This window comes from Branchiostoma floridae, chromosome 11 (genome assembly GCF_000003815.2).
Source record: "Branchiostoma floridae strain S238N-H82 chromosome 11, Bfl_VNyyK, whole genome shotgun sequence".
In the NCBI taxonomy this organism is placed as follows: Eukaryota; Metazoa; Chordata; class Leptocardii; order Amphioxiformes; family Branchiostomatidae; genus Branchiostoma; species Branchiostoma floridae.
This window is the reverse complement of record NC_049989.1, coordinates 14,929,267-14,955,038: the sequence shown is the minus strand read 5'-3', so window position 1 is coordinate 14,955,038 and position 25,772 is coordinate 14,929,267. Positions and strand designations below refer to the sequence as shown.

General features: G+C 39.1%; 2 protein-coding genes and 1 non-coding gene across 5 annotated transcripts in view; 1 reads left to right on the top strand and 2 right to left on the bottom strand.

Moving 5' to 3' along the window:
• LOC118426605 (phosphorylase b kinase gamma catalytic chain, skeletal muscle/heart isoform-like) overlaps positions 1–17,410 on the top strand; it is a 33,793-nt gene extending 16,383 nt beyond the window's left edge. Inside the window, exons 9-13 of one of the 3 annotated variants that reach the window (XM_035836096.1) lie at positions 4,334–4,457; positions 5,474–5,557; positions 7,655–7,708; positions 12,772–12,813; positions 13,703–17,410. In XM_035836096.1, the coding sequence (XP_035691989.1) occupies positions 4,334–4,457; positions 5,474–5,557; positions 7,655–7,708; positions 12,772–12,813; positions 13,703–13,957 (559 nt within the window). In that variant the 3' untranslated portion in view covers positions 13,958–17,410. The remainder of the gene's footprint in view (positions 1–4,333; positions 4,458–5,473; positions 5,558–7,654; positions 7,709–12,771; positions 12,814–13,702) is intronic. The other 2 variants (XM_035836098.1, XM_035836097.1) reach the window with 2 other exon arrangements.
• A 2,545-nt stretch (positions 17,411–19,955) lies between these two features.
• Trnal-uag lies at positions 19,956–20,035 on the bottom strand. Its single transcript has one exon. It is a non-coding gene; the product is annotated as a tRNA-Leu (tRNA).
• A 3,412-nt stretch (positions 20,036–23,447) lies between these two features.
• Positions 23,448–25,772, bottom strand: part of LOC118426603 (QRFP-like peptide) — a 14,317-nt gene continuing 11,992 nt past the window's right edge. Inside the window, exons 2-3 of the mRNA XM_035836094.1 lie at positions 25,134–25,285; positions 23,448–23,937 (exon numbers count right to left, since the gene is read on the bottom strand). Coding sequence (XP_035691987.1) covers positions 23,685–23,937; positions 25,134–25,276 — 396 coding nt within the window. The 5' untranslated portion in view covers positions 25,277–25,285 and the 3' untranslated portion in view covers positions 23,448–23,684. The remainder of the gene's footprint in view (positions 23,938–25,133; positions 25,286–25,772) is intronic.

The window sequence follows — 25,772 nt, the reverse complement described above, 5'->3', positions numbered from 1 at the left end:
TTGAAAATTAGCATAGTACGTGCCAGCCTGCGTGCCTAGAAAAAAAATGTTGTGTTTCCTGTTTCAGTCCTGGAAGAAATTAGGTTCAGTAGGTAGGGATTATCTTTTTTTTTCTTGTAATTTTTTCATAATATCCAAAACTCGTAGTGATACGTATAACAATACAGTTGAACAGAGTATTAGGTCCTTGATAGGACAAGCAGTGTTTTTACTTCAATAGGAAGCAGGCTGAATAAAAATTGTAACTGTGTAATACAAGTATGTGACTCCACTGCCAGCCCTAAAAAAAGTCTAGGGTCGGCAGGTTTTTCTGGGGTAGGTAGGGAAACAAGAAACACAACATTTTTTTTTCCTAGGCCTAACCGCTGGCTAAACGTTTTCGCTTGCTGGCCGTGGTTTGCAAGCGAAAGGATTGAGCCAGCAGTTACTATAATGGTGGATGGTACATGTACATGTGACCCATGCTGGCTGCTTGAAAACCCCAATTGAATGTTAATACAAGTAATTGTAAAGTTTTAAAAGAAAAAGGCTACATCTATTGGTTTGACAGTAAATTGATTAATGTATAATGAAACACTATACATTATGTGTACACTGTACACTATACACTGTATACACTAAACACTATACACTGTATGTGTAGTGTTGCAGGGTTTAACATTCACTTGTCCCTTCAGCAGGGCTTTAGCCAGCGTCCGTTTTTCCGTCAATTGACGGAAATTTGCTGCCTGTGACGGAAAAAAAATTAGACCATTCCGTCAACCTTGACGGAAAAAAAATCACGGAGAAAGATATGAAATCTCCTGAATTTAAATAAAGTACGGCTATACCACGCCCAAACACCCGAAAAACTGCCGCGAAAACCACGCCAAAACCCCCGCGGGCCGATTTTTCCCAGCGCACGGCAAGCGCCGGCGTTCCTTATTTGCATTAAAAGAATACACTGGGCGGGAAAATTGACGCGCCATGACCACCGGCGCCAGAAGGTCTCAGTTGAAGTCTGTTATATGCGTTTTTGTTTACTTTTAATGTTAAACAACATGTGCTAACTGTAACATAACAATAAAATGAATTTACATAAAGAACGGGGCCGACTGGCCCGACTCCGACATACTGACTACGTGACATAAACAACGGCGCGGGAACGGGCCCAACTTGCGCTAACTGTTACATGACAATAGAATAAGATAAACATCGAGCGTCTTACGAGCGCAACATATGGGCTAACTGTTACATGACAATAGAATAAAATAAACAACGGGCGTCTTACGGAAACAACATGCGCTAAGTGTTACATGACAAAAGACTAAACTGGTCCGACGGGCGCTTGCACTAGCTGGCTTGCACTGTCAGTCACTCAGTTGAATTTCAACAGCCGTGATCGTCACATCTTTCGTTTCCTCTCCCCGTACCAGAAGAATGCAAACATGAAGAGAACCTTGAGTGACTTTTTTAAGGCAAGTCCGTCGAAGGAGAAGCAGGTCAGCTCGGTCAAGGTAGGCGACTCTAATGTCTCTGCTGTCAATGTACCGGTATCCGTGTCAACTCCGCCGAAGAAAAGCCAGGACAAGTCGGAAAAGAGAAGCGAACCTACCGTCCAACCATCCACGTCATCGCCATGCCCCCCGAAGAAGAAACAGTGCAATAGGAAGTTCCTGCCGAGCTGGCTAAGCATTGAAAGGTTTCGTGACTGGCTAGAGTACAGGGAAGATGAGGACAAGATGTACTGCAAATTGTGCATCAAGCACCGGAAGAAGTCTAAGTTCACAAGGGGAAGTACAACCTTCCAGAAAGATACACTGGAAGATCACGCGGATTCCAATACGCACAAGGCAGCAGAACGCGCTGAAAAAATGTCCGGCAGCATTGTCAACGCGGCGAAGAAGGTCGTGAGCAGGGCAGAGACCGGTGTTGTGGCCGCAATGAAAAACGTGTACTTCTTGGCGAAAGAAGAACTAGCGACCAGGAAGCACAAGCCGCTGCTGGAGCTGCAGAAAGACGTGGGGTGCGAGGCCGTGTCCTACTTGCCAAGTTAGCCACCGTAGGTAGGCTGCTGCCCATGCACACGGCAGACTGTGAACGGGGTTTTTCCACCCAAAACAGGATCAAGACACGGCTTAGAAACGCCCTGTCTGTCAAACGGCTTGACATTCTGATGAGGATCGCTATCAACGGCCCAAACAGAGCAGACTTTGACTTTCACATGGCGTTCGTAAGGTGGGCAGCTGCAAGGGACAGAAGAATTGTGTACTAGTCCAACTGCCCAAGTGAAAGGGACTTGCATATTCATAATGTTATATAGCTAGCTATATCTCCTTAGATAATATGATTAGCTTTTGCCTTTACTTTTGCACCGTATTTTATGTACTAGACTGTAAAGTAAGGAAGTTTTGAAAAACTCGACATTGTATATTTTTCATTCATTATCACAATCGTCTGTTCAAATGAACCCCCAACAGAATTGCAAGTTGGTACGTTCCTACGAACTTTCACCCAGAAGATGACGTAGCACTTGTTGTTGCTAGCGGCCATTTTGTTGCCTGGTGCCGATTCCATAATTTTGAGTGAAATTCAGTGAATGTTACGTCGACTAGTGTTGTCCTTTTATGTCGTAAGTATACATGTAACTTTCAATTGACGATATAGGAAACCATTGTGTAGGGTATAAAGTAAGATATTACCTACCTTGACCTACGTTGACAAATTCGTAGCACGACTCGTGAAGTCCTTTCGCTGACGCTGTCTTCCGATGACCGAGAATATCAAAGACTACGAAGTATGCGAACTAGCTTTGCCATTACCCATTGAAGGAGACGGAGACTAATAAGTAAAGTTTCTTTTATTATAGGAATTCATCAGGTAGTAGATCGTTTTTATTAATAAACTTTAATCAGGTTTGCTTCAATTCTGTGCGTGCGTGTGTGTGTTATTTGACGTTGTGAATGGTGACGTTACGGAAGGGCGTGATAATGATCGCACGAGGCAGACATTGTTTTGTTTAAATTTTGTAGTCAATGACGGAAAATAATAAACGATGACGGAAAAAAATAATTTTCGGAAGGATTTTTCCGTCAATGAAAATTGGGCTGACGGAAAAAAAATTCGAGCTGGCTAAAGCCCTGCCCTTCAGGCAAGTACATAAGAAATTTACTTCTTTGAACCAACTGTTCACTTGCCCCAAATCTAAACATGTTTTTTCACTGTCAGTAATAGAATTCTTTTAGTATCGGCTCTATTTTTCTGTGTAGACCAATGCTTGATGTCATGACTGTGAAAAGTAACAAGTATCACAAATCTCAATGGAAAAATCTTACTTGCCTGATCGGACAAGTGGGGTAGGACATGCACTTGTCCGATCAGCATTTTTACTTCCTGGGACAATCAGACTATTGGACTTGTCCAACCGTGTATTGTCAAAAGTTCTTAACTGTGTTAGCTTTCTGATGATGAATCATTAAGCCATCATCTTGCCAAGCCATCACCATGCCAAGCTGGGCAAACATTGTGATAACCTAACAAATTGAACAAAAATGAAAATTGGCATTAGCTGCATATTCCCTCATACAATGTACTTGTAAGAAGGCAACGATGGGAAGTTGAATCCACCACTTTCATATGGACTGTTTGGCTAACTAAAAGATTCGAGTTCAAAGATTGAAAAGCAAAGCTGGAACACTGCAACATGTACTGTAATATTACAGTAGATTCACTCGTAACCTTGCCTTGTCTCATATAGCTTGTAAGCATTAAATTTTGCTTTATATGACTTACGTCTAGCATTATATTGCAAATTGAACCCTGTTTTGAGAATTTGAAAAAATTGTATTTTGGACCCTAAATACTAAAAGACTCGCTATAAAATGGGATGCAATCTGTGGTTGGTAATGTTATACATCATACAATGTTGCAGTTTCATTTCTGCAAGGCTTCGAACTTGCATAAAAAAGGTAATGTACTAGGAAGTCCCATTAGCCCTTTTGAGGCCATAGGGGCAGGGAAATGGGTTGCTATCCACTGTATCTAAGGCATGGTATTGAAATACGGAACCCAACCCTCTCCTTTTCACTGCCTTTTTCCTCCCTAACCGAATCTAGGTACCCATTTTTACACCTGGGTCGAGTAAGAAAAGTTGTGTAAGGTGCCTTTCCCAAGAGCACAGGATCCATAAAATGACTGGTTTGAGCCTAGGACCCTACTGTTATACCACACAAACCCTGGAGCTGTTTTCAACACTTTGAGTTGTAATGTACTGCCCTACATGTACAAGTACAGTATACTGTAAGAGCCCTATATGTATGTGTACTGACAGGTTTGTCTTGTTGTGTTATGTCAGGTTGGCTGGACAGCCCCCCTTCTGGCATCGAAAGCAGATGATGCTGCTGAGAAACATCATGGAGGGGAACTACAACTTCGACGGGCCGGAGTGGGAAGATATCTCCCACACATCCAAGGACCTGGTGAGTAGGGATGGGGAGGGGGGCTCTCGCTGGCTTTTACGTTTTAGCCAGGCAAGACATCTCCCACACATCCAAGGACCCAGTGAGTAGGGATGGGGAGGGGGGCTCTCGCTGGCTTTTAGGCCTAGGGCCCACTTCCCAACCCGGGGCCTGGCCGGAAATCTTGCGGAAAGAAAAATATGATAAGAAAGGCAACAAAACACACAGAACGTAAAAGAATTAGTTAGGAGCATAATTCCAGGCGTCATTTTAGCCAGGCATGCGTCCAGACATCATATGGACGCGCTGTTCTAAAATAGTAAGAAGTTGGACGCACTGGATACGCTTTCATTGGGAAGCAAATCCTCTGACAAGCATAAAATTCTGATTGACCTGGTGAGGGATGCTACTATGTTACTTGTGGTCACAGTCTTCTACTGTGACCTCTCGGACAGTGAGAGGCCCTCAGTATACCATGTAAAATGCACCAGTTTAACTTGAAATTCTCGAAAACTCTGCACCATGGAAGGTGGATGCCTCGGACCCCCTACAATAGTAATTTACTGTTATACTTACTGTGTATCACCAAGAAATTTGGACCCCCTATAGTAAAATCCTCAGGTGTGGACATTGTAAGTGCAACATTTTGAAGAGTGTGTTTGGGCCGCACCAGTTTACTTGCATGGTCACAACGAATGACCCCTTATGGGGGGGATACATTGCACATGTAGTTGGGATTAAGGGAAGGGGAGGATCACTAACGTCTGTGATGGCATCAATTTAGTTCAGTTCATCCTACATGTATAGAGAGGCACACCACTATTGTCACAAATCCCCTTTTCCAGCATGACAGAGCAAAGAGTCAAGTTAGGCCGACCATGCCTGCAATGCTTTTCCGGTTGCCATACCAATAACCTTCAAGGAAATTTACAAAAAAACAACAACTCTAAATACAATATATTTTACAGCATGAGATGCTTGGTTTCTTTTTGTATATGAACCAGTTGGTTTTTTAACTGTGTGATTTTTTCTTTCAGATTGCCCACCTCCTAATTGTAGATCCTAAAAATAGATTCACAGCTGAACAAGCGCTTCAACATCCCTTTTTTGAAAGCATTGAGGTAAGTTCTTTTTTTTATCATGGTTGAAAAATTTCATGATGTCATCACTGCAGACACTACTGTTATAATAAACTGATAGACAATAAACAAATTATTTACATGTTTTGATAGCAAGTTTTCTCAAATAGTTGGCAGAAAATCATTATTATGCCTAATAAAATGCTTTTAAAATTTCAGCCTTTGTTACATCGTTTAGCAACATGTGTTCTAATGGGCAATTCATAGTTTGGCTATTATTTGCTTTATCATAGATGATTATGATTTTTTAAATGTTAAGATTGATGGTACGGTAGACACAAATATGATTTCATCCAGCCTAGTGATTCAGAAGACCTCCCTTGCATGTGTAGCAGGAAATTGTGCCATATGGTTTGTAAAATAACAATGTCATGCGCTAACGCTTTGAAACAACAGGAAGAAGCTTTGATCGATCTGTGCTTGCATGTATGCTGCAATGTAGATTTTGCACAGTACTTAATACATTGCACTAAGTCCTGTTTCTAACTCTTAATACCAATAGGGGTGCCTATTATTTAGTATGAATTTTAATTGAATTCATATATTCTTGTACTGAGAAACAAATACTAATCTTAAAGTGACCAAAGATACCAGATGGTGTTTAAAACATCTGACCGTTTCCTAAATCATATCCAGTTGCTTGAGTAACTGACTTTTGGCAAATCTTGCAGTATATATATTACTATCTACTGCTTAGTAACATACCCTTAAGTAGACTTCTAATTATATAAAACTTTTGTCCTGAGTAATTTTAGTTTGTAATACTATTATATATATTTTTTCATAGCAGATAACACACACAATCTACTTTGAAGAAATATATACAAACTAAAATCACTCAAAAGAAAGGTTCTAGAACATTCAAAGTCCATTTAAGGGTATGAAAGATTTCTCTACACACAGTATGTAAGAATTTTTTCTTAGTGCTAATTTGGAAGTATGTAATAAAATTGGTATGGATTCTGTAAAATTCCTAGAAAAACATACTAAAGGCACCCCTGCCCAATAACTGTATGTATATGTCAGCATACCTACGTGTGTGGTTGACAAAAGACAGGAGACACTTCTTAAGCATTCTTGCACGACTCCAAGAAACTTGTCTTCTTAAGTCGACATTAACTTTTGTTTTTATCTATGATTTCTCTATGAATCAGACCAAAGGCAACAATTATACTATAAAAACTTTTTTTCTCTAAATTAACAGTGGAAAAGCAACAACAACTTTTCCCTCCCAAAATTGCTAAAGTCTTCTTTTTGATTTTGTTTTGCTGATTTGCTGCCCTTAACATTTTGGTGCATACATGTATACTAATTGTGATTTCACAGCTTGTCATTTTTAAAGCATATTTTATAATGATTGTGATTATTGCTTTGTTAGGAAAACTGAAATTTATTATATGCTTTTAACCTTGCTTACTCCTTATTTTAACAGCCAAATGCTGTAACTTCTTGGTGTATCTAAAACTTTTTTCACTTTTCCCCTTCTATTATTGTCAAAATGAAGAAAAGAATTTGAACCCACTTTGGCTTTGTATTTTTTTATACCTACATACAAAATGTATATTACAGAAGTCTGGGTACCATCCGGATAGTAGTTCACTCTGACGCTTATTATATACTATATACAGTCGCTTCTCTGCTATTCCGTCTGGGAACCTTGACATCTCTAACATCTGGAATCGTCCAAAGTTTGGACAAGGGTGCTAATTGGTCCCTAAACTGAGCGAATTAAGGAATGGGTACAAGCGCTCGTTCGAACAGGCGTTCCACCACCCGAAATGCCCGTTTGCAGGAGGGCCTGTTGTCATTTAACAAGAGCTCTTTAATTCGCTCATTAGCTGACGTCACTACCAAAAGATTTGAATGTACAGTTCCCAGACGGATAGCAGAAGTGAACATAGGAGCAAACTACTACCTGGATGGTACCCAGGCTAATATTACAGCATGATATTAATACAATATGTATTGGGAAGCTGTGATGTTAGCATGCCTTGGTCTGGCTCATAGTTTGTAACCTCCCATTTTTGCTTGTTTACCGCTTGTTTCATGGACCTTTCTCCTGCATGGTGTCTCCTTTAGTACGCTGTATGGGCTGAGAAGCGCTTGCGGAAATCTCGCAGTCCCAGAAAAACGGTAGTCTCTCAGACGTTCTTTTTCGATGTGTGGTCCCACCCAATCACGCTCAATCTCTTTAACAACCATGCAATTATTGATTAACCAATGGTATGGCTGGTTACATCTGGACACAGCAATGTCTTTCATAGGTCACCATTTCTTTTGCTTGCAGTTCTTCTGTCAATAGGACTACTAGAGTATGCATGGGTGAACGGTTAGGGCATATTACATGTGGCAGTGTTGAAAATAGTGGAACACACTCTTACTAGCCTACATTTTGTATGGGGTTAGCCAAAGTAAGAAGATCTGACGCCTCACAATGTGCAAAAATCTAACATGTTTAAGTTCAGCATACAATGTAAGAAATATGTGAAAATGAGCACAAATTTGTCTGCTGTAATTTTAACTTGAGAGTTAAAAAGCAACTTGATAGTTAAAATGCAGAAAAGTTGAAAAGCACCAATAGGAGATATGATTTCCTGGTGAAATAAACAAACCCAAAGAAAATCACTATGAACAAACATTGTAATCCAACTCTTGCAGTCTCAAAACAGACATATATTATTCCTTAACCATGCACCAACAGCTTTGTCAAGTACTGTGATGCACTACTTCATACCCAAACTACATGTACCATTGACCCGGGGGGCACAGATAAACACTGTATTCTGCAACCTGTATTCTGCTACCGTAGCAAGTACATGTAACATGCTTTTGAATAATACATGTATTCAAAGGAGATATTGTTTTGAGTGGCAAGACATTGTACAGTCATGTACATCAAAGTTTCAAACAAGATTCTTGTAAACACATTCATTAAAAGAAGTTCTAAATTTTTTTCCATACTGAGAAGAAGATTTGGTGCTGTCCTTGGTGCTAGTGCCTTGCTGATATTTGAATTGCTAAAAATTCTGCAGACTTAAAAGCATGTACATTTTTACTAAGATTACTAATTAGAAATAATCAACAGTTGAGAGTGGCTCCTATGGCATAACTGTATCAAACAAAATTCTTGTAAGCACATCTTTAAATTGTTCTAACATTTTCCCATGCTGAGAACAAGATGTGGTGCTGTCCTTGGTGCTAGTGGCTTGCTGTTGTTGAAATTGCTGGAAATTCTGTAAACTATAAGATCAGATGCACACATTTTTATTCAGATTATCAGACTAAACAACACAATTCTATTCACTCTAAGAGCCATCTCAAATGTTGTAAGGTAAATTAAAGGATAATTCAGTTTTTTTAGACTGTGGTTTTCCTGGGTTCTGAGAAATGTGTGTCACTGTATCTCTTGAAATTTTTACAGTAGGTGTATGTTCTTGGTTTTGTGGTAACAGCTTCACTGTAAACTCAGAATTACCGGTATTTCCATTACTGTAGATTATGCAACTATTCCAAAATTAAAACCACTGCGAATGCTCCATTTTCTCCTTTCCCCAAAATTAAATCACCATAAACTTAAAGGAATTTACAGTACTTGGAAAGGTTGACCTTTAGTCCATTTACCAATGTTTTCTCAGAGCCAAGCCAAGAGCCATTTATAGACAGGGAGCAGTCACTACTGGTTAATGTGTTTTCTAGAGAAACTGGGTTGAAGGTGAACACATGCTGGTCAGGGTTCTAGCCAGGATTTTATTTTAGGGTAATGGTAATGGCATGGTGGGGAAGCGACCAATCAGGAAGGGGGGTCTTGGCCCTTTCACGATGAGATTTTGAAAATGTAGAGTAAAACGTTGGCATTCTGTTACCATCACATGTAACATGCTAAGTGTTTTTTGGTCAGCTTTGAGTGTCATATCATCATGCACTTTTTTTAATGTCTCCGGGGCCCTAAACTTTGACTGTTTGACATATTACACACAGTGCATCTTGCTGTTCATGAGCATTTGGAATCATGAAATAGCATATTTTGCTTCCACAAAGTATAAGTAGAAGCTGAAATAATGACCAAATCTGACACAGAAACTCCTCAAAACCCAATTAAACAAATCCTCTTGCAATTAATTGGTGCTAATTTAACTGTGCTTGATGTACTTAATGAAAGTTTTGTATGTGGTGTACATGTGCATATAGAACCATTTGCTTGTAGAGGTAGTGGTGTATAATGCATTGAATGCATGAACTTTGCTACTTCTCTCGTTTAACAACCTTTTTTAGAATCGAAGGTTATTATCATTGTTGTGTCCAGAAACATCAACCAGCTCCAATGAGATAAAATTTAATATGCATTTATGTACATGTACTGTGTTTTTACAGTGCACTATTCAAATGACAATTATTGCTTCTATGATTTGTGGTATATATGACATGTAGTTTTAGATGTAATGTAAATGTGTTTATCATCAGAGAGGAATAGGCTAACATGGAGATGACACACTCCCTTAACAACAAACAAACAAAAAACTAAGGATGCTTACACTTTTGCACAAACGTGATGAAATTTGTACAAATCTGATAAAAATGAATCACTATGGAAAATGTACAAATCTCATGGAAAGCACAGTTTTATGGCTAAAACTGCTGTGTTGCGGTTTGTGTGTTTTTCATCAGATTTGTACATCTTTGTGTAGTTCTTTGTTTTTATGAAATTTGGACGAATTTCATAAATTTGATATGAATGCCTCTAAAGGTACCCCTGGTCTTTTGGCCAGCAAATGTGCATTATGCAAACCCATGATTGCAAGGTAATGGACTGATTACAGTCTCTTACCAACAGACCTCAGCTCTAATGATGTCAGTACAGCTAACGAAGTATTGATTGGTCAATTTTGGGGAAGAAACAACAGTCATGGCCAAGAGAATGTCTACAATGCTTTTTTGTTTACTTTTTGAAGTGAGATATACGAGATGTACATTTTTATTGGGATGCAGTGTGAATTTTTTCAAAGTACTATTAGACACAATCAAAGCTGTGCATTAAGTGAAAACCTCTACATAAGGACCATCTGGTCATTGTGACTACTTTTTGATAATATTTCGCACTGATTGTAACAAGCATTATAAGAAACCTGTCTATAAGTGACCACCTGTCCGATTGTGTTGGTCTACATGAGTGGTCTTCTTGGGCAGATTGCTATTAGAAAAAAATCATTATTCTTTTTGACAAAAGTATCTTTATCAACATTGGATGCTATGACATCATTAAAGATGAGGTCTATACAATGTTTAGTATCATCATGCGAGTTTGCATGTTGCGTTTCTTAGAAGAAAATACAACCAATTGTCTTCAGCTGGTAGTTGATAAGGGAGTCTGTTGTTTCCACATAAGTTTATTCTTCTCTGTCTCTTTGTTCCATGTGCTGTCATTTTATGTTCCCTTATTGTGAGTATACTAGTTAGAGTGGACCTAAAACTTCTAACACGAGAATGCTGCATGTATCCTGCATGAAAAACTGACCTGTCTTGCTAAATGTTGCATGCAATATTGTGTATTACACATTTTACTGTATTGTGTAAGTTGGACTGTACCATCTAGAATAAGTTAAGATGCAAATACTTACACTCCTTTTTGGTATATAGGGGCTGTGCCCATCTCAATTTCAGTAGGCCTTGGGCCACACAGGCTTTAAGGGTGGCCACTGGTAGTCAGTCAACTGGGATCAGAATATGTTCAAATCCTTACTCTCTCCATAATTGCAGAGTGCTAGGCAGAGAAAGCAATCTTTTCTTTAACGAGATCTGACTGGGATTTGAACCCATGACCTTCCGAATCTAGGATCAAGATGAGAAATGAAAGTTAAAAAGCTTGGACTTGCAGTTTCTTTTTTAATATTTACCAGAAATCTGGAGTACTAATAAAATTAAAGTTGTCTTGAATCATCCAAAAAGTGCCACTGAAAGTTCTAATAACGTGTGAAAATTAACACATTATTATGATTGTGAGTTCTATTTTAGAAATTATTTTTAGTGTAGTCTGATGCCAAAAGTCTGCAAAGACAAATTGAGTCAGTGAAATGAGATTAAAAGTCTAGAGCACTGAATGGTCATTCACACAGTCGTATAATACATGTGCAGTGTATGTGCCAAAGAAAAAGAAATGATATTTTACCTCAAGCAGTCATAATATGACCTTTCGCTCAGAGACAGGGAGGCAATTTTGTAGGGGGAATTTCCCAAATGGAATCTTACAACCGGTATTTCCAGCACAGTAGGAAGATTGCAGAGCTGGAAGTACCCACCAAAGGAAGGCTTTTAGATGTTTCTGCATAAGGCCATGCTGACTTGATTGTATGGATGGCATCTGCATGTGTATCAGTTTCCGTCCATTGCCCAAAAACTATGTAAATCATACAAAGAAGCTGCAAAATGAGAAGCTATTTGCAGTAAATTGAAAAGAAAAAGAAAATTGATGTGAGTGAAGTCTTTCAAAGTCAAAGAAGATGTGAAAGGACAAAAATAAAGAATCGATCGTTCGGTATCCCATGTTCTGTGTGTTCAGTCATTTGTTCTACCTTTCTGAACACTTTGATTTCTTAATGAAGGTGTTTTTGCATGCTCGCATCAGTTTTTGGTGCCCTTGGGATGTCATCTATCAATGAAATCTGCCTGTAGTCAGTGAGATTTAGGCGTATTCTTTTCTTGAAGGAAACCAAGATTTTTGTTAATTAGAAATTTGCATAATTTCTGACCAATGCTGAACGAAAATGGAGAAAATTTACAAAACATTAGTTCTAGGTTTTTCAAACCTTACCAATGGTTGGGTCAGAATTTTGGTGTGCATGTATACTTATTTGCAACTTGACACGAATCTTCCTCTAATAAAGTCTTCCACTTTTAAAGCATGACTATTACATGTACATGTAACATTAAACTCTGACTTAAAGCATGAACTTCAAAACATAGCATAGTTATAGCAACAACTCCAAAAACTGGATGCTTCACAAAGCAATCATTTATGAATTAAGGTTCAACTGTGATGGCAATTCAAAGATTTTATGGTAAGAGATATTGCCTATAAAATCTTTACCACACAGTTATTGTATATTGGATTTGTGTCTTGTGAAGTAATTTTTTAAACGTGTGAAATTAATGCAAATCCTTGTGATGCTGCCTAAATTGTTTCTTCTCTTTAATCCCTATAGCCTTCTGAAAAGGGCAAGTTTGATGCCAAGAGCAAATTCAAGGTAAGGTATCATATATACATAGATATGCTAGTTTTAATGGAGCATTCTATTATTCAGTGACTTTACTTTAAACTTTAATTAAAGGTCCTATCAAGGCAACCTTATCAATTTGAAAGTTGAATAGAATTATAGGTTAGAAACAGATACTTAGTGACAAGCAGTGAATGAATGTGGACTTCGGAATGCTGCTACTTGTAGATGAATGATAAAAACAGCATTATCTCCCATGGACAGCCTTATGTTCCGACACCCCTATGTTATGATGCTCCTATTTTCCGATGTCCCGATGTTCCGGCACCCCTGTGTACCGACACCCTTATGTCCTGACACCCTTTTTTTCCGTTGCCCGTATGTTCTGACGACCCACCTTATGTTCCGACACACCTATGCATGTTCCAACAACCCTACATTTCGACGTCCCTATGTTCCAATGCCCCTATATTCTGGTGCCTGTATGTTTTGATGCCCCACCCTATATTTCGATGCCCCTACATGTATGTGCCGACACCCCTATTTTCCGACGCGTCTATGTTCCAATGCCCCTATGTTCTGATGCCCCTATGTTCTGATGCCCCTACATGTATGTGCCAACACCCCTATGTTTCGGCGCTCCTATATTCCGACGCCCCACCCTATGTTCCAACAATCTACATTTGTATGTTCCAGCCCATGTTCCAACACCACTACATGCATGATCTACATCCCTATGTTCCAACTCCCCTATGTCCTGGTGCCTCTATGTTCTAACACCCATATGTTCCAACACCCCTATATTCCAAATTCGCTATGTTCTGATGCCCTTATATTCTGACACACTATTTTCCAGGCTAGTGTAAATTTGTTGCCTGTTATATCTAACTGAATATTGTTTCCTCACTTTTACTCGCAGGCTGCAATAGCTGCTGTGTGTGCCACACAGAGACTCCAGGCCGGGCTGAACCGTCAGCAGGTTCTCACCTTCAAGACCATGGCGGAGGACCCGTACCGCGTACGGGGCATCCGCCGCGTCATCGACGGCTGCGCGTTCAGGATATACGGACACTGGGTCAAGAAGGGCGAGGATCAGAACAGGGCCGCTCTGTTCGAGAACTTTCCAAAACGCGACGCCACAAAAAACGCCAACGTTTCGAAGACATGGGTTTGACCCAAGGCGACTTGAGGCGTAAAGGAGCAGTCAAGATACAAGGGTTGCTCTATAACGTCTGTGGCAAGTCATCGTTTCATCAAAGGTCAACACAAAACAACTCTCATTCACTGGAACACAATCAGCACATTCATACATTTACACTGATGTATACTGTTGGCTGACACAACATTAACGAAAGCTCTGCCTTGCTTCATACTTGCCCTAATAGCGACAACCCGTTGGACAACAAGTGGGAATATCACCTATATCACATGACCTGGATAGAAGTGTGACAAATCAGCAACAGGTCAAAGGTGCCCGACAGTTGGTATCAGCCCCCGTCTCGGTTGAGGGCACTTTTACTTGAATTCTGAAATAACTTTAGATTTTATTGTTCTCAACTTCGGAAATTTGAATAGTTACATGTAGCTGGGAGATGCAGTAGGTTTTCCAACATGGCCAACAAAATTCAGTGAAAAATGTAAATGTTACATATTTTTCCAAAAGTCTATGTTGTGTCAAGCAGTGCTATCTTGGAAAATGTGCCTGTTTGGGGTGGTCACAGTGACTTGGAACTTGCACCCTCCTGGCTGTAGTGATAAACAGTGACAGTATTGGGCAGTGCCAGTTGGTATCACAGTTAAGAGCAGTCATTGCAGCTCACATGTAGCTCACCATGCCAATATACACAGTGGCACAGAGACAGCAATGTAGCTATATTTGTATAGGGAAACCTTTAAAGTCACCTACTGAATTTAGGTAGTGTCATTCAAAGATACTATTTACTGCAAGGGCTATTGCATTTAAAAAGTCTTGAAGAAAATTGTTCAGTGTTGACTTTTAACAATAAAGAAGGAGGACTGAGAAAATAATTTGGCATATGGGTGAAAAATATGAAAAGGAACCCAAAACATAACTTTTTGAATGAAATAGCCACAGCAGCTTAGAGAGTCACAGGTATTTTTGCGGAACTGTGACGTTTTCCATGTAAAATCTATTATAACAGCAAAGTATGCAGCTTTAGACTACAGGTAAAAGTGGTGTAGTCAACACCAGCTTTTGGCACATTTACCCACTCAACAGGAACATTGGGAGGAAAAGAGCTGTTCAGTACATATGAAAGTATTCCTGTGGTGTAAGTGGCAAGCGATTCCGTTAGGGATCAGTTTCGTGAATCCGTGGGCGGGGGTTCGATAGCAGGATCAGCTCCAGCTTCGACAGACTGCACCATGTACGAGGGAAGTTAAGGCACCTCAAAGAACCCAACACACTTATGGAAAATAGTTACTGTAGTGTCAAAAAAATGTGAGCTGTACTGAAACCGCATTGCACTACTAGCTTCTCGAAAAGCATCAATTCTTGCTTGACTCTCAAACAAGGATGACTAAAGAAAAAGTCTAAATGTCGACAGATGCCATACGATTTAACTATTGTTTCTAGATGCCTACCTCAAAGTGACGTGCACATAAATTCTAATTTCTTATATATATTATGTACAGCTTGTTTACTAAAGGTTTTTGTTTGCTGTTCGTACCAAATCATGTATGGCAAGGCCCCAACAGATTGTCTTTAAGGTTGCCTTAAAAAGTGCTTTAGATCAGCAGTCGATATCTTCTCATAATTAATATTACAGTTTGCATTCAAATAATAGTTTCATAGTCATATTGCTAAGTTCCATATATGATTCATGTAGATTATGATATTACCTATAGGAAAAGTTGCAGTATTTTTTACGCACATATTTTATCGTAGGGTTCAAGATTATTATGTTTTAGCCAGTCATCTTATCTAGTTTTGACTCTACTTTGTTTAGATGATTTTGTGGACAGTTTAAGTTTTAGATCATGTGTTTTCACTGCATTGCTCAGCAATTGCATCTTTGTATTATGATTTTGATATGCCATATACATGTACATGTGAGTTAACTGTTAAGTAGACTTATTTTAGTACAAAAAGTTATAACTTTGTTTTCTATTAGATCATTTGATGCTGCTGTTTTAATTAAAGATATTGTACTAAAGATTGTACATATTGTACATAAAAGTGACACTTTTGGCGGTTACCCAAAAAATGTTTGTAGACATGAACTTGAGATATTGTGTTTCTTACAAAATTCTTCCTTAAACCAAGGACGTTATGCTTAAACTAAAGGTTCACAGATTTACAAGAAGAGACTCTGGCTATAACCATTGTTATACAATGTCACATACATTTTGTACATGCAGTACATACAGTCCCCATGCTTCCTGGCATTTGTAACATTGATATACAGTTGTGTCATCTGCAATTTACTGCTGAGCTGCTAGGTGGTGCATGTGAGTAGCAGAAAGTGTTGTCAGAAAATACCACTTTATTCTGAACAGGTGAAAAGGCAACATGGTAATTTATGATGATTTATTTATTCATTAATTTCTTAGTAAGGTTAGGTTAGTGTAGAACACCTTTAGATAACCATAAGCAAATGAACAATTCTCTGCAGTTATGACATTCTAGGATATATTAATTTTTTCAAAGTCTTTGTAATTTTGACAATTGTCACAGTACCTGGCAGTGCTCCCTTGCTCTCTCTGATAGCCTCACAATGCCCCCTAGTGGATATTGGTATTACTGCAGCACTTATGTTACCCAGTTGTACTTGTTTTCATCTATACCAAAACAAGCATTGCTGTGCCAGAAAATATGCATTACATAGTTCTGCAATTATTTATCAGTATATGAATATAACGATATCAAACTCAAAAGCTGTTGCAATGCATTCTCATATGTATACATTTATATCAAGATAAATTGTAATTCTGCCATTTGTTCATATACGTACATGAATTCCTTTCATATGTAACTATATACTTAATAATGGGTAGAATATGGTGTACCATTTTCACAAGTTGCAGTTAAGCCTGAAATAGTTTTTACCTAAAAATGTTCAATTGCTTCAAAAAAACCTTCAAAATACTACATGTAGCAAAAGCAGTGGACTCATTCTAGCTGTGTAGCAGACATTCAGTTATTAAGTCCTTTTGTAAGATCTGATGCATTTCTGTTGCATCTTACATTTTTGTATCTGCAATTTACTGTTGAGTTGCTAGGTGGTGCAACTGAGTGGTAAGGTGGCTAGCGGTGTAATAATACATTACCTTGTGCAAGTGAATGATACGGGGTCTCTTGAAAGACTTGGCTACGGAATCATTCAGTCAAAGACATGAAGCATCTAAGAGTTTGCTACGGGTCCGTTTCTAGTCTCTTACTGTGGAAATGCATACAGGATAGATGATTTTGAAGACTTGTATAGAGACATAATTCATAATTCTGTAGTGTGTTCATATTTATGTATTATGTAATTACTGTTTGAATGAATAATTAGTAGTTATTTGATGAGCCGTTCCATTTTAAGTTAGTAATTTGTTTGTTTTGAGTGTGGATCTCATATTTGTGAACATTTCTCACTGCAAATAAAAGAATTTTATCAAGGCACTCATACGTTGTTGAATCATGCTTTATTTTGTTAGAAAAAAACTTTTATACTATAAGAAATTTGATTTCTAAAAGTTTGTTTAAAAGCTCCTTCATAATAGTAATTCCTTTTGAGTTATTGTGTGTTCTCCTTTTCTTAGTATACCAAGGATGTAGTTTATCTATTATACTCAATGAATTCATGACATCAGTTGTAATGCCATTATGGTAGGTTTCGTGAGAGAGCAAATATCAACAAACAGCACGTTCATTTGGATAGTGCATGAGCGCCACCTTACGGTACGTGTGTGCACTGCAGCCGGTGATTTTTGAATAGATGTCAAGTTGTTGGAATGTCATTTACATTGTAGGCTGGACTCGTCTGGTAACCGTCAGGGGGGGGGGGGGGGTCGAAAATTGAACTAGAACTAGAGCTAGAACGTGTGACTCAAAACTCACGAGGGAAAATCTTTTATAGTATCGCCTGTCTGTCCTACAAAGTAAGATTAGGCCACAGCAAGTAAATTTTATGGATGACATCCTCTGCAGAATGCAAAAATAGGCATCATAAAGTTGCGATGACTGTTGCCAAGAATTAAAGGGACAAAACATGGTATCAGAGCCAACAAGGCTTTCATTCCTGTATTCAAGACAGGTACTGGTGTGGTAAAAGTGACACTAGTGTGGTAGACTGGCATCACCAACAAAGTTGGTAACCACACTCATAGCTTCCATATTGGTGTCACTTTTACAACTATCCAATAAGTTTCATTTCTACAACTACAGTCCTTGGAGCCTCGCAAGTGTCACTTCTACAAGTACAATTATTAGGCTGCAACACAACATATTTGCTCATTTTGGTACTTTATCGTAATGTTGACCATCCCTGCAGAAGAAAAAAAAAATTTTTTTTCTGAAATCAGGCGAAAATTAGTGCGCGCGCGGATGTCATCCATAAAATTTACTTGCTGTGGCCTTATGGCCTTCATCACCACCATCATTCACTGTGTTCTGCATCTACAGTCTTTGAAAAGTCCTGTAGCTGCATTCAGTCTTCCTTCATCTTTTTCCACTGTGTCTGTGCTCTGCATCCAAACTTCATTAGCTAATGGAGTTTCTTTACTGTTGTAGGAGGGGTTAGCCCTCTGTGCTTTAGGTCTGTTTTTATATTACGACAGTAAGACAAAACTAGATGATATTTAACTGTACACTATCACTGGATTAACCAGATTGCACTAGCAAATTCTTTTTCGGCATACCTTCACTGGTGCAGGTAACATTGAAAATTACCTGCACCAGACAACTTTTACCTGCACCACTCTACTGCTCCATTTAGGAAGTATGGATCATACTAAAATTGTTTACGAACCATTGCTATTTTTTTTTCTTTTTATTTTATAGGTGGTAACAGCCAATGCAGCTAATAACATTCCATATGCACCTACATCATAGGACATTTATGTCTAAAACCCAGTACATTGACCAGTACAGGTTAGGTGCAGGTAGACACCAGAAATACCTGCACATCTCCATTTTTTACCTGCACTAACCTGCATAAGATTATGCATGTGGTATTTCGAGCCCTGACTAGGAAATTGCGAACTTGCGCCGCATAGTATCCCTGACGTGTGACGCATTTGCGTATGAAAAAAGAAAAGGATCTCATTGAAATCGACGTGTTGTAGAATTATTAAAAATCAATATACAATGGTTAAAATGCTTCAAAAAGAGATTAGCAGTAAGAAAAAGATTTTCACTTCTGCTTCTTCGCGCAACATAAGTAAGAAATTATAAAACATAGAAATTGGGCCCATTTCTGCCATTTTGTGAATTGCAATTTGTTTTTTAGAAATAAACTCAACATTTGAAAATAATCGCAATTTCAAGCGACACATTGCGCCGATTTGCGCCACTACGATACACGCTTACGGTAAGATCCAGCTTGGCAGTAACATGGTGCATCTAATCAATAAGCATAGACTGGTTTATTAAATTTTCGACTGGTTTATTAAAAAAATTTGAACTCCTTGCAGCCAAAGGGGAGGTTCAAAATTTCAAAATACAGGTAAAATACTTTACATACATCATTCAACTTATATACTCGTAACCTCAATTTGCGACATATGATAAAATACAATACAATCAATATTCATCAATAATGGTAAATAAAACTTTACCATGTACGAAAAATCATTCCTTAGTTTGTTGTCGGAAAAAAATATTTCAGTACGTGTATTTAAGAAAATGGGGGAGAACCATAAGATACAATACAGGCGTATTATTGAAAACCATTTCCATTAAAAACTCTTCATCAGATATCGTTAAATCACAGAGGAAAATTAAGACTGAAAGTACTGATGTTAAACGAAATGTGCTAAAAACATCTCTAAAGGTGATGAGTACGTATATATCTTTTATATCATTCTAGTATCAATGCGTCAACTCGACGTGCAGAAAAAATGTATTTGTACATAAAAATTGCAACTAGATTAAATTAAAACTAAATAAGGATAATAATGACCGATGGTGATAAATTATTATTTCGATAGAAAGAAAAATAACATATTGGCAGCGGTGGGATTCGAACCCACGCCCTTTCGGACTGGTGCCTAAAACCAGCGCCTTAGACCGCTCGGCCACGCTACCTTACACAGACTCACTCTCTCCCAGCCGGCTCGTGATTCATCGCGTTCTGCGCATTTAGCAGCATTGCTGATTGCCTCCTGCATTTGGTTGACCTTGACCTGAGGTAACCTTAGATCTGTGCACGCGTGGGCGAGACCTGAGGCAGCCTATGCATTTCTACTCCTGCGCAAAGCGTAGGTATACGTGAACCTTTTGAAATGGCTGAAATTGGAAAACGCGTTCTCAACCAGACAATTCATAATGATGAAAATGCGCTGCTGAGTCATTGCGAAACGCGTCTGGTATATGCTTTATGATTCTATGTATCCTTTTCTTCAGTAAGATGGCTAAAATACGTAAATGATACGTAATTTCTCTACTGTGAAGGTTTCACACGATAGTGGTTTTCGTCTAATCAGCTAGATTCAATTCAACAGGTATACGCTTCTTGCAATTCAAACAGGTGCGCAGTCACCTTCTAGTACCTCCCCATCCTATTCAACGTACTGTATATGCCAAACTGGATCAATATCAAAGTAAACTAGTGCTGCTACGTTAAAGGTAGTTAACGTTATATCGTCAAGGAATTATGCATGTAAAACCTTAAGCGCATTACTAGAAAATATTCAAAGGAATAGGACCCCCACTATGTTCCTGCTATGTCCAATCGTTTTTCTTTCATGCAACAACGACAAAGTGCAACATACGTTGGAAGAAATGCAACATCGATTGAAAGGAAATTGAGTAAAACAGCGAACAGAGGCGTACAGGATATTACAAGAGATTTCCAAATGTCTATCTCCGTGGGTTTATTGAAAAATAAGCTATCTGTGATTTTCCATGGTGCAATTACGCTTTATGAAAGAGGCTCAGCGCAAAGCCGGGTACAGGATTAACCGCCATCAAACGATGATGTATCTGTTGCCATGGCAACTCTCCGGGGAGTATCTGATCATTTGCGTAATCACGTCTTATGTGGAGAGGCATGACGTCAGTGCCAGCGGGGATTCTGATTGGCCACCTGTTGATTGGATTTGGAAAGGTACCGTCACAAAGGACTTTGTTAGAGAAATTTGCATTGGTGGGCTTCGGTAAGAATTATTTTATTTCGGGCATGACAACAGTAGGTCCGGTGGCATTTTCTAAAAAGGCAGCGTTTTTATGCATGAATAAAATTCAACTGAATTTGTAAAGTTTCATTAGACCCCTGTCACATTATCTACGATCTTCGGGCGTATCGATGGAAGATCGGTCATATTTAAGATCGACAGAGGGTTGCGCGTAGTTTTCACCTGAAAACCGTCCCTGTCACATATAAGCCACACTTTATACCTAATACAGTTGTTGTGCAATGAAGTTATTATTATACGCGAGGCTCGGGCGATTGCAGCAGAATCTTCGTCCGATCGATTTTCGCCAAATGTGACAGGGGTATTACAGACTAACTATGACATAAACTATCTTATAATTGAATGTAGTAACTGGATGCAAACTCATGGGCTAGACCTAACATATGTCTTCTCATTAAATAATTTCTTGACATCTAGGTCGAGTTAGGGCAAAAAAGCAAGTGGAAAATTAAGTTGCCAAGGATGAATATTAATGAAGAACACATACACATTACAGACACTGTTTTCAATATCAGTTTGAATTATGTAAAATGATTATTCTCGATATAATGTGTTATATCGAGATATAATTTATTCTGAGGTACTCGGGGGCATCCCAGAGTATCAGCAACTGCTTTCTAGTCAAAGTCAATGTCAAGTTGAAGATACAATTATTATTTTTGACTCAGATATATAGAATCTGAAGGACCATAACATTTGCTGCTGTTGAGTACTAGTAATTCCTATTTTCAGGCTTTTGGCCTTAAAATGCTGTGTTACAGCTTACCCGGCCGACTTTTTAGCAAAAATATGCCGACCCTAGTCTTTTAGTCAGTTTTACTGTGCGAGACAGTATTGTATCACTAGAGTTTGGGGCCCAAGTCTACAAAAAGAAAATTAAACAAGATATCGGAGACCTTAATGCCTCAATAAAATATTCTGATTATGCAAATGACTTAAAAATCTGCATAATTTATGCTCTTTTTATGTACACCTTTCACTAACTTACACAGGTCACAATGTTGACAGCCCTATCATTAACTACACGTACTAAGAAGAATTAGAACACTTTCACATTGATTATCCAAATTAGGGACTTATTTGCATAACTAGCATCTGCTTATCTTCCATCTGCCACAAACTACATGCGTTACATGTATTTGAGTCCTATATGAGAAAACACTGTAAAAATATATATATATATATATATATATATATATATAGAGAGAGAGAGAGAGAGAGAGAGAGAGAAAGAGAGAGAGAGATTTTCCTCATTAAGTATGCATTTTAAATCTGAATTTGCATAATTTGCACTTCATTTTGTAAGTCTCTGCCACAGGTACCTGCATACCAAATATTATGGAAATTCATCATTCCAATGTTCCGTTATGCTCCTTGGAAGATTTTGACAAAAACGCTCCTGCAGTTCCAGAGCAAGCTGCTAGGGGCCCACCAAACATACACTACCTCTTCCTTACATCACAAGCTATCTGCCACCAAAAATTCATGACCATAACAGGCAAAAAATATAAAACATTTAAGTTCTGCTACAGTACCAAGGTCACACCAGGAGGTCCAAAATTGACCTTGACCTTCGTCTTCCCAACTCCTATCCATCTACCAAATATCATCGTAGTCCATCATCCATCAAGAGGTTCTCAAGTTATGGTGACCACAAATATCCGGAAACACAAAGTGCAGTGTTACAAAGCGCCACCTGACGCCTATCACTTGAACCACGCTAGCTATCGTCAGCAGTACAGTGGTCCCCTTCCACTTGCTTCTAGAATGTATTAGTCTCCAGTTCCTGCGCGTGTTGCTGACACTTTAAGATTTTGATCAATGGATCATTGTAGCTATGTGTTTAATCTCCATACAAATCATAAGGCTGAACAGTGCCCAGCTGAGCCTTAGGGGCCTTACTGCCATTGCTCCGATAGATCTGCTTGGTGATAGTTACATGTACATGTAGCCCCATAGTCTTTTTCTTTTCTCGACGTTCTCAACAAACATTGTTCGTGTGTGGTAGGTTCTATAACGTGCTCGAGATGTGGCTTCCCTCAAACACGGAAAATCCGTTTAACAGCCCCAGCCGAAGCTAGGTACTTATTTTAACCTGACTGAAGTAAGGAAAGTCGTATAAAATGACCAACTTTGAAATGACCAACCGGCTGGATAACTTTACCATTGTTTGGTGAAACAAAGAGTTTAATACCAGTCTGTAGTCTGACTGCCCCTACAGGCATCCGCTACGGGACTAAATGAGAGTGAGTGATTGTAGACAATATGAATTTTGCAATTCAAGTTTTTATTTGCATTCATACTCTTTGAACTTCCTTAAGTCTGACAAGGAAAAAATGTAGCGTACATAATTATACATTTTCCGTGGCATGATCGAAGGCCATGGGAAAAGGTGTTTCTGCTGAGGTATGTGACTATTCATTCTTTGAAGACTGCAGTGACAATTCAATGTAACACTCACGAGGATGTCATGGACAATTCTTCACCACTATTCTACAATCTATTTTTCCGGTATTATTACCGTCGGTAATACATTTCTTTTAATCTGACCCAAAACTACGTCGCGATTCCCTTTTCCCGAACCTAAAAGTGAAGCCCCCCTTTTCCCGTGGCCGGTTCTTCAACTGTTGGGCGAGTTGCTGCAGCATCGCCGATCTCTTGTCAGCCGGGGAGATCCCATCATCGCCCGCTTGGTCGGACAGGTAGATTCCGGCATCGTCGTCGAGCCCGGTACTGACGTTTTCGCCGTTTCCTGTCGACGTGAACGACGGTGCCTGGTCGCCTCCGTCTCTTCTAAAGGTAAAAGTGATATTGATCCAGTTAAGCACACTGAAGATATATTCTTTAGCAGTATTTACAGGATCATTGTACCGGGAAAATTCCTGTAGCTTTTGTCGACAAGCACAATGAGTAGTGGACCACGGCTTACTAAGCTTAGGTCCCAATTGGAAAACTCACGGGCTGCTTTGGGCACTTTCGGACGTGACCCCTTGCGGTTCCCGTGGTATTTTTCAGCCTGACCGAGCACGGTAATTTCAAGTTATATTTCTAATTAAATATTCATAATTTATGCTAATTTGATGACGTCATGGGTCAAAATCCAAGATGGCGGACAATGACATTTTCAATGATAAATACATGACATTTTTACTCAAATACCGTCAAAATCTTTTATTTTCTTACAAAACACAATTAGTTGAACCTTTTTAGTCCAGTTTTATTGGGTTTTGGGGTTATATGTGAAAAAAAAGTCGTATTTTAGAAAATTCAAGCTTGTCAATCCAAGATGGCGGACAAATGACGCCATTTTCTGACGTCATATAGGCGTCAGTGTCGTCGTCATTGGTAACAATAGACTTGGCAGACTTAGACACTAACAATCTAACCTTTATAGTCATCGTTTTGTTTAATAACTGTAAGTATAGCTGAAATTTGACATTTAGACGATTTTAGCCCAAAATATGACATTATGACGTCATAATTACGTCATATTACGTCATAACGATACAAAAATTACAGAAAATATACTTTACTAGTACATCATTCCCTCCAATTTGGTGATCGTAACCCAAGCCGTTTTGAAATTACGAAGGGGGGGGGGTCAAAAGAGCCCCCCCCCCCCGGTCCCAGGTATACCAAAAAAGCCCGGTCTAGATAGGGTTAACGACCCGTCCTAAGGACTGCAGCCCTTTCTAGTAGCTTGCATGTCGGGTGAAAGACACATTGGGCATCGAACTCATGGCTACTATAATAGGGCAGCTTTCGGGAACGTTCGAGCGAAAAGTATGATAAAAAGACACCAAATTACACACGATGTAATTACACAAGACGTAAAGACAATAGACATGAGCATTATCTGTGTATATCTTTACGTATACATTAAATATTTTTCACCTTTTCCACAAACAGCCCCGCTGTGCCCCGGTTTGAAAATGTGACGTTAGCCTAACCACTGGACTACGCAAGCTACCGTCAGACCACCCACCTACCTTCTGAAGTAGCCGCCGTACTGCCGGTAGTACGGGGATGTTCGCCAGCTCTTCTCCCGGAAACTGTAGGCCTCGGAGTGCGTCAGCATCAGGACCAGCAGCCCGATGACGCAGATTCTCGACCGCATGACTCTCTCCCCCATTGTGGCAACCTACAGAGACATGTGAATATGAAATCAATAACTTTGATCATCAACATATCATATCATATCTCCTTATCCAGCAGCGGGCTGCCTCAATGGCCTCTCTTCGGTCACTGTCCGAGCAGTTTGGGCCGAATCCACAGTGAATAACTTTGATAGAATTCTATGACATAGAATAACAATACTTATTAGGCTAACGTCACATTTCCAAACGGGGGCCCGGCCTGGCTATTTGTGGAAGCGAAAAGTCGAAATGTATACGTACAAATATACAGAAATAATGCCAACGGCTATTCTCTTTACGTTCTGTAGAGTTTGTCTTATATCATACTTTTCGTTCCCGAAAGTTGCCCGTAACGCGTCCGGGCTCCGGTTGCGAAATATGACATTAACCATGAGTGGGCTGGATGGGTATTACTTACCCTTCGGATTGCTGGACATTACCGATTACCACGTAATTCTTTATAACAGCATTCACAAACTGGTTGAGGACACC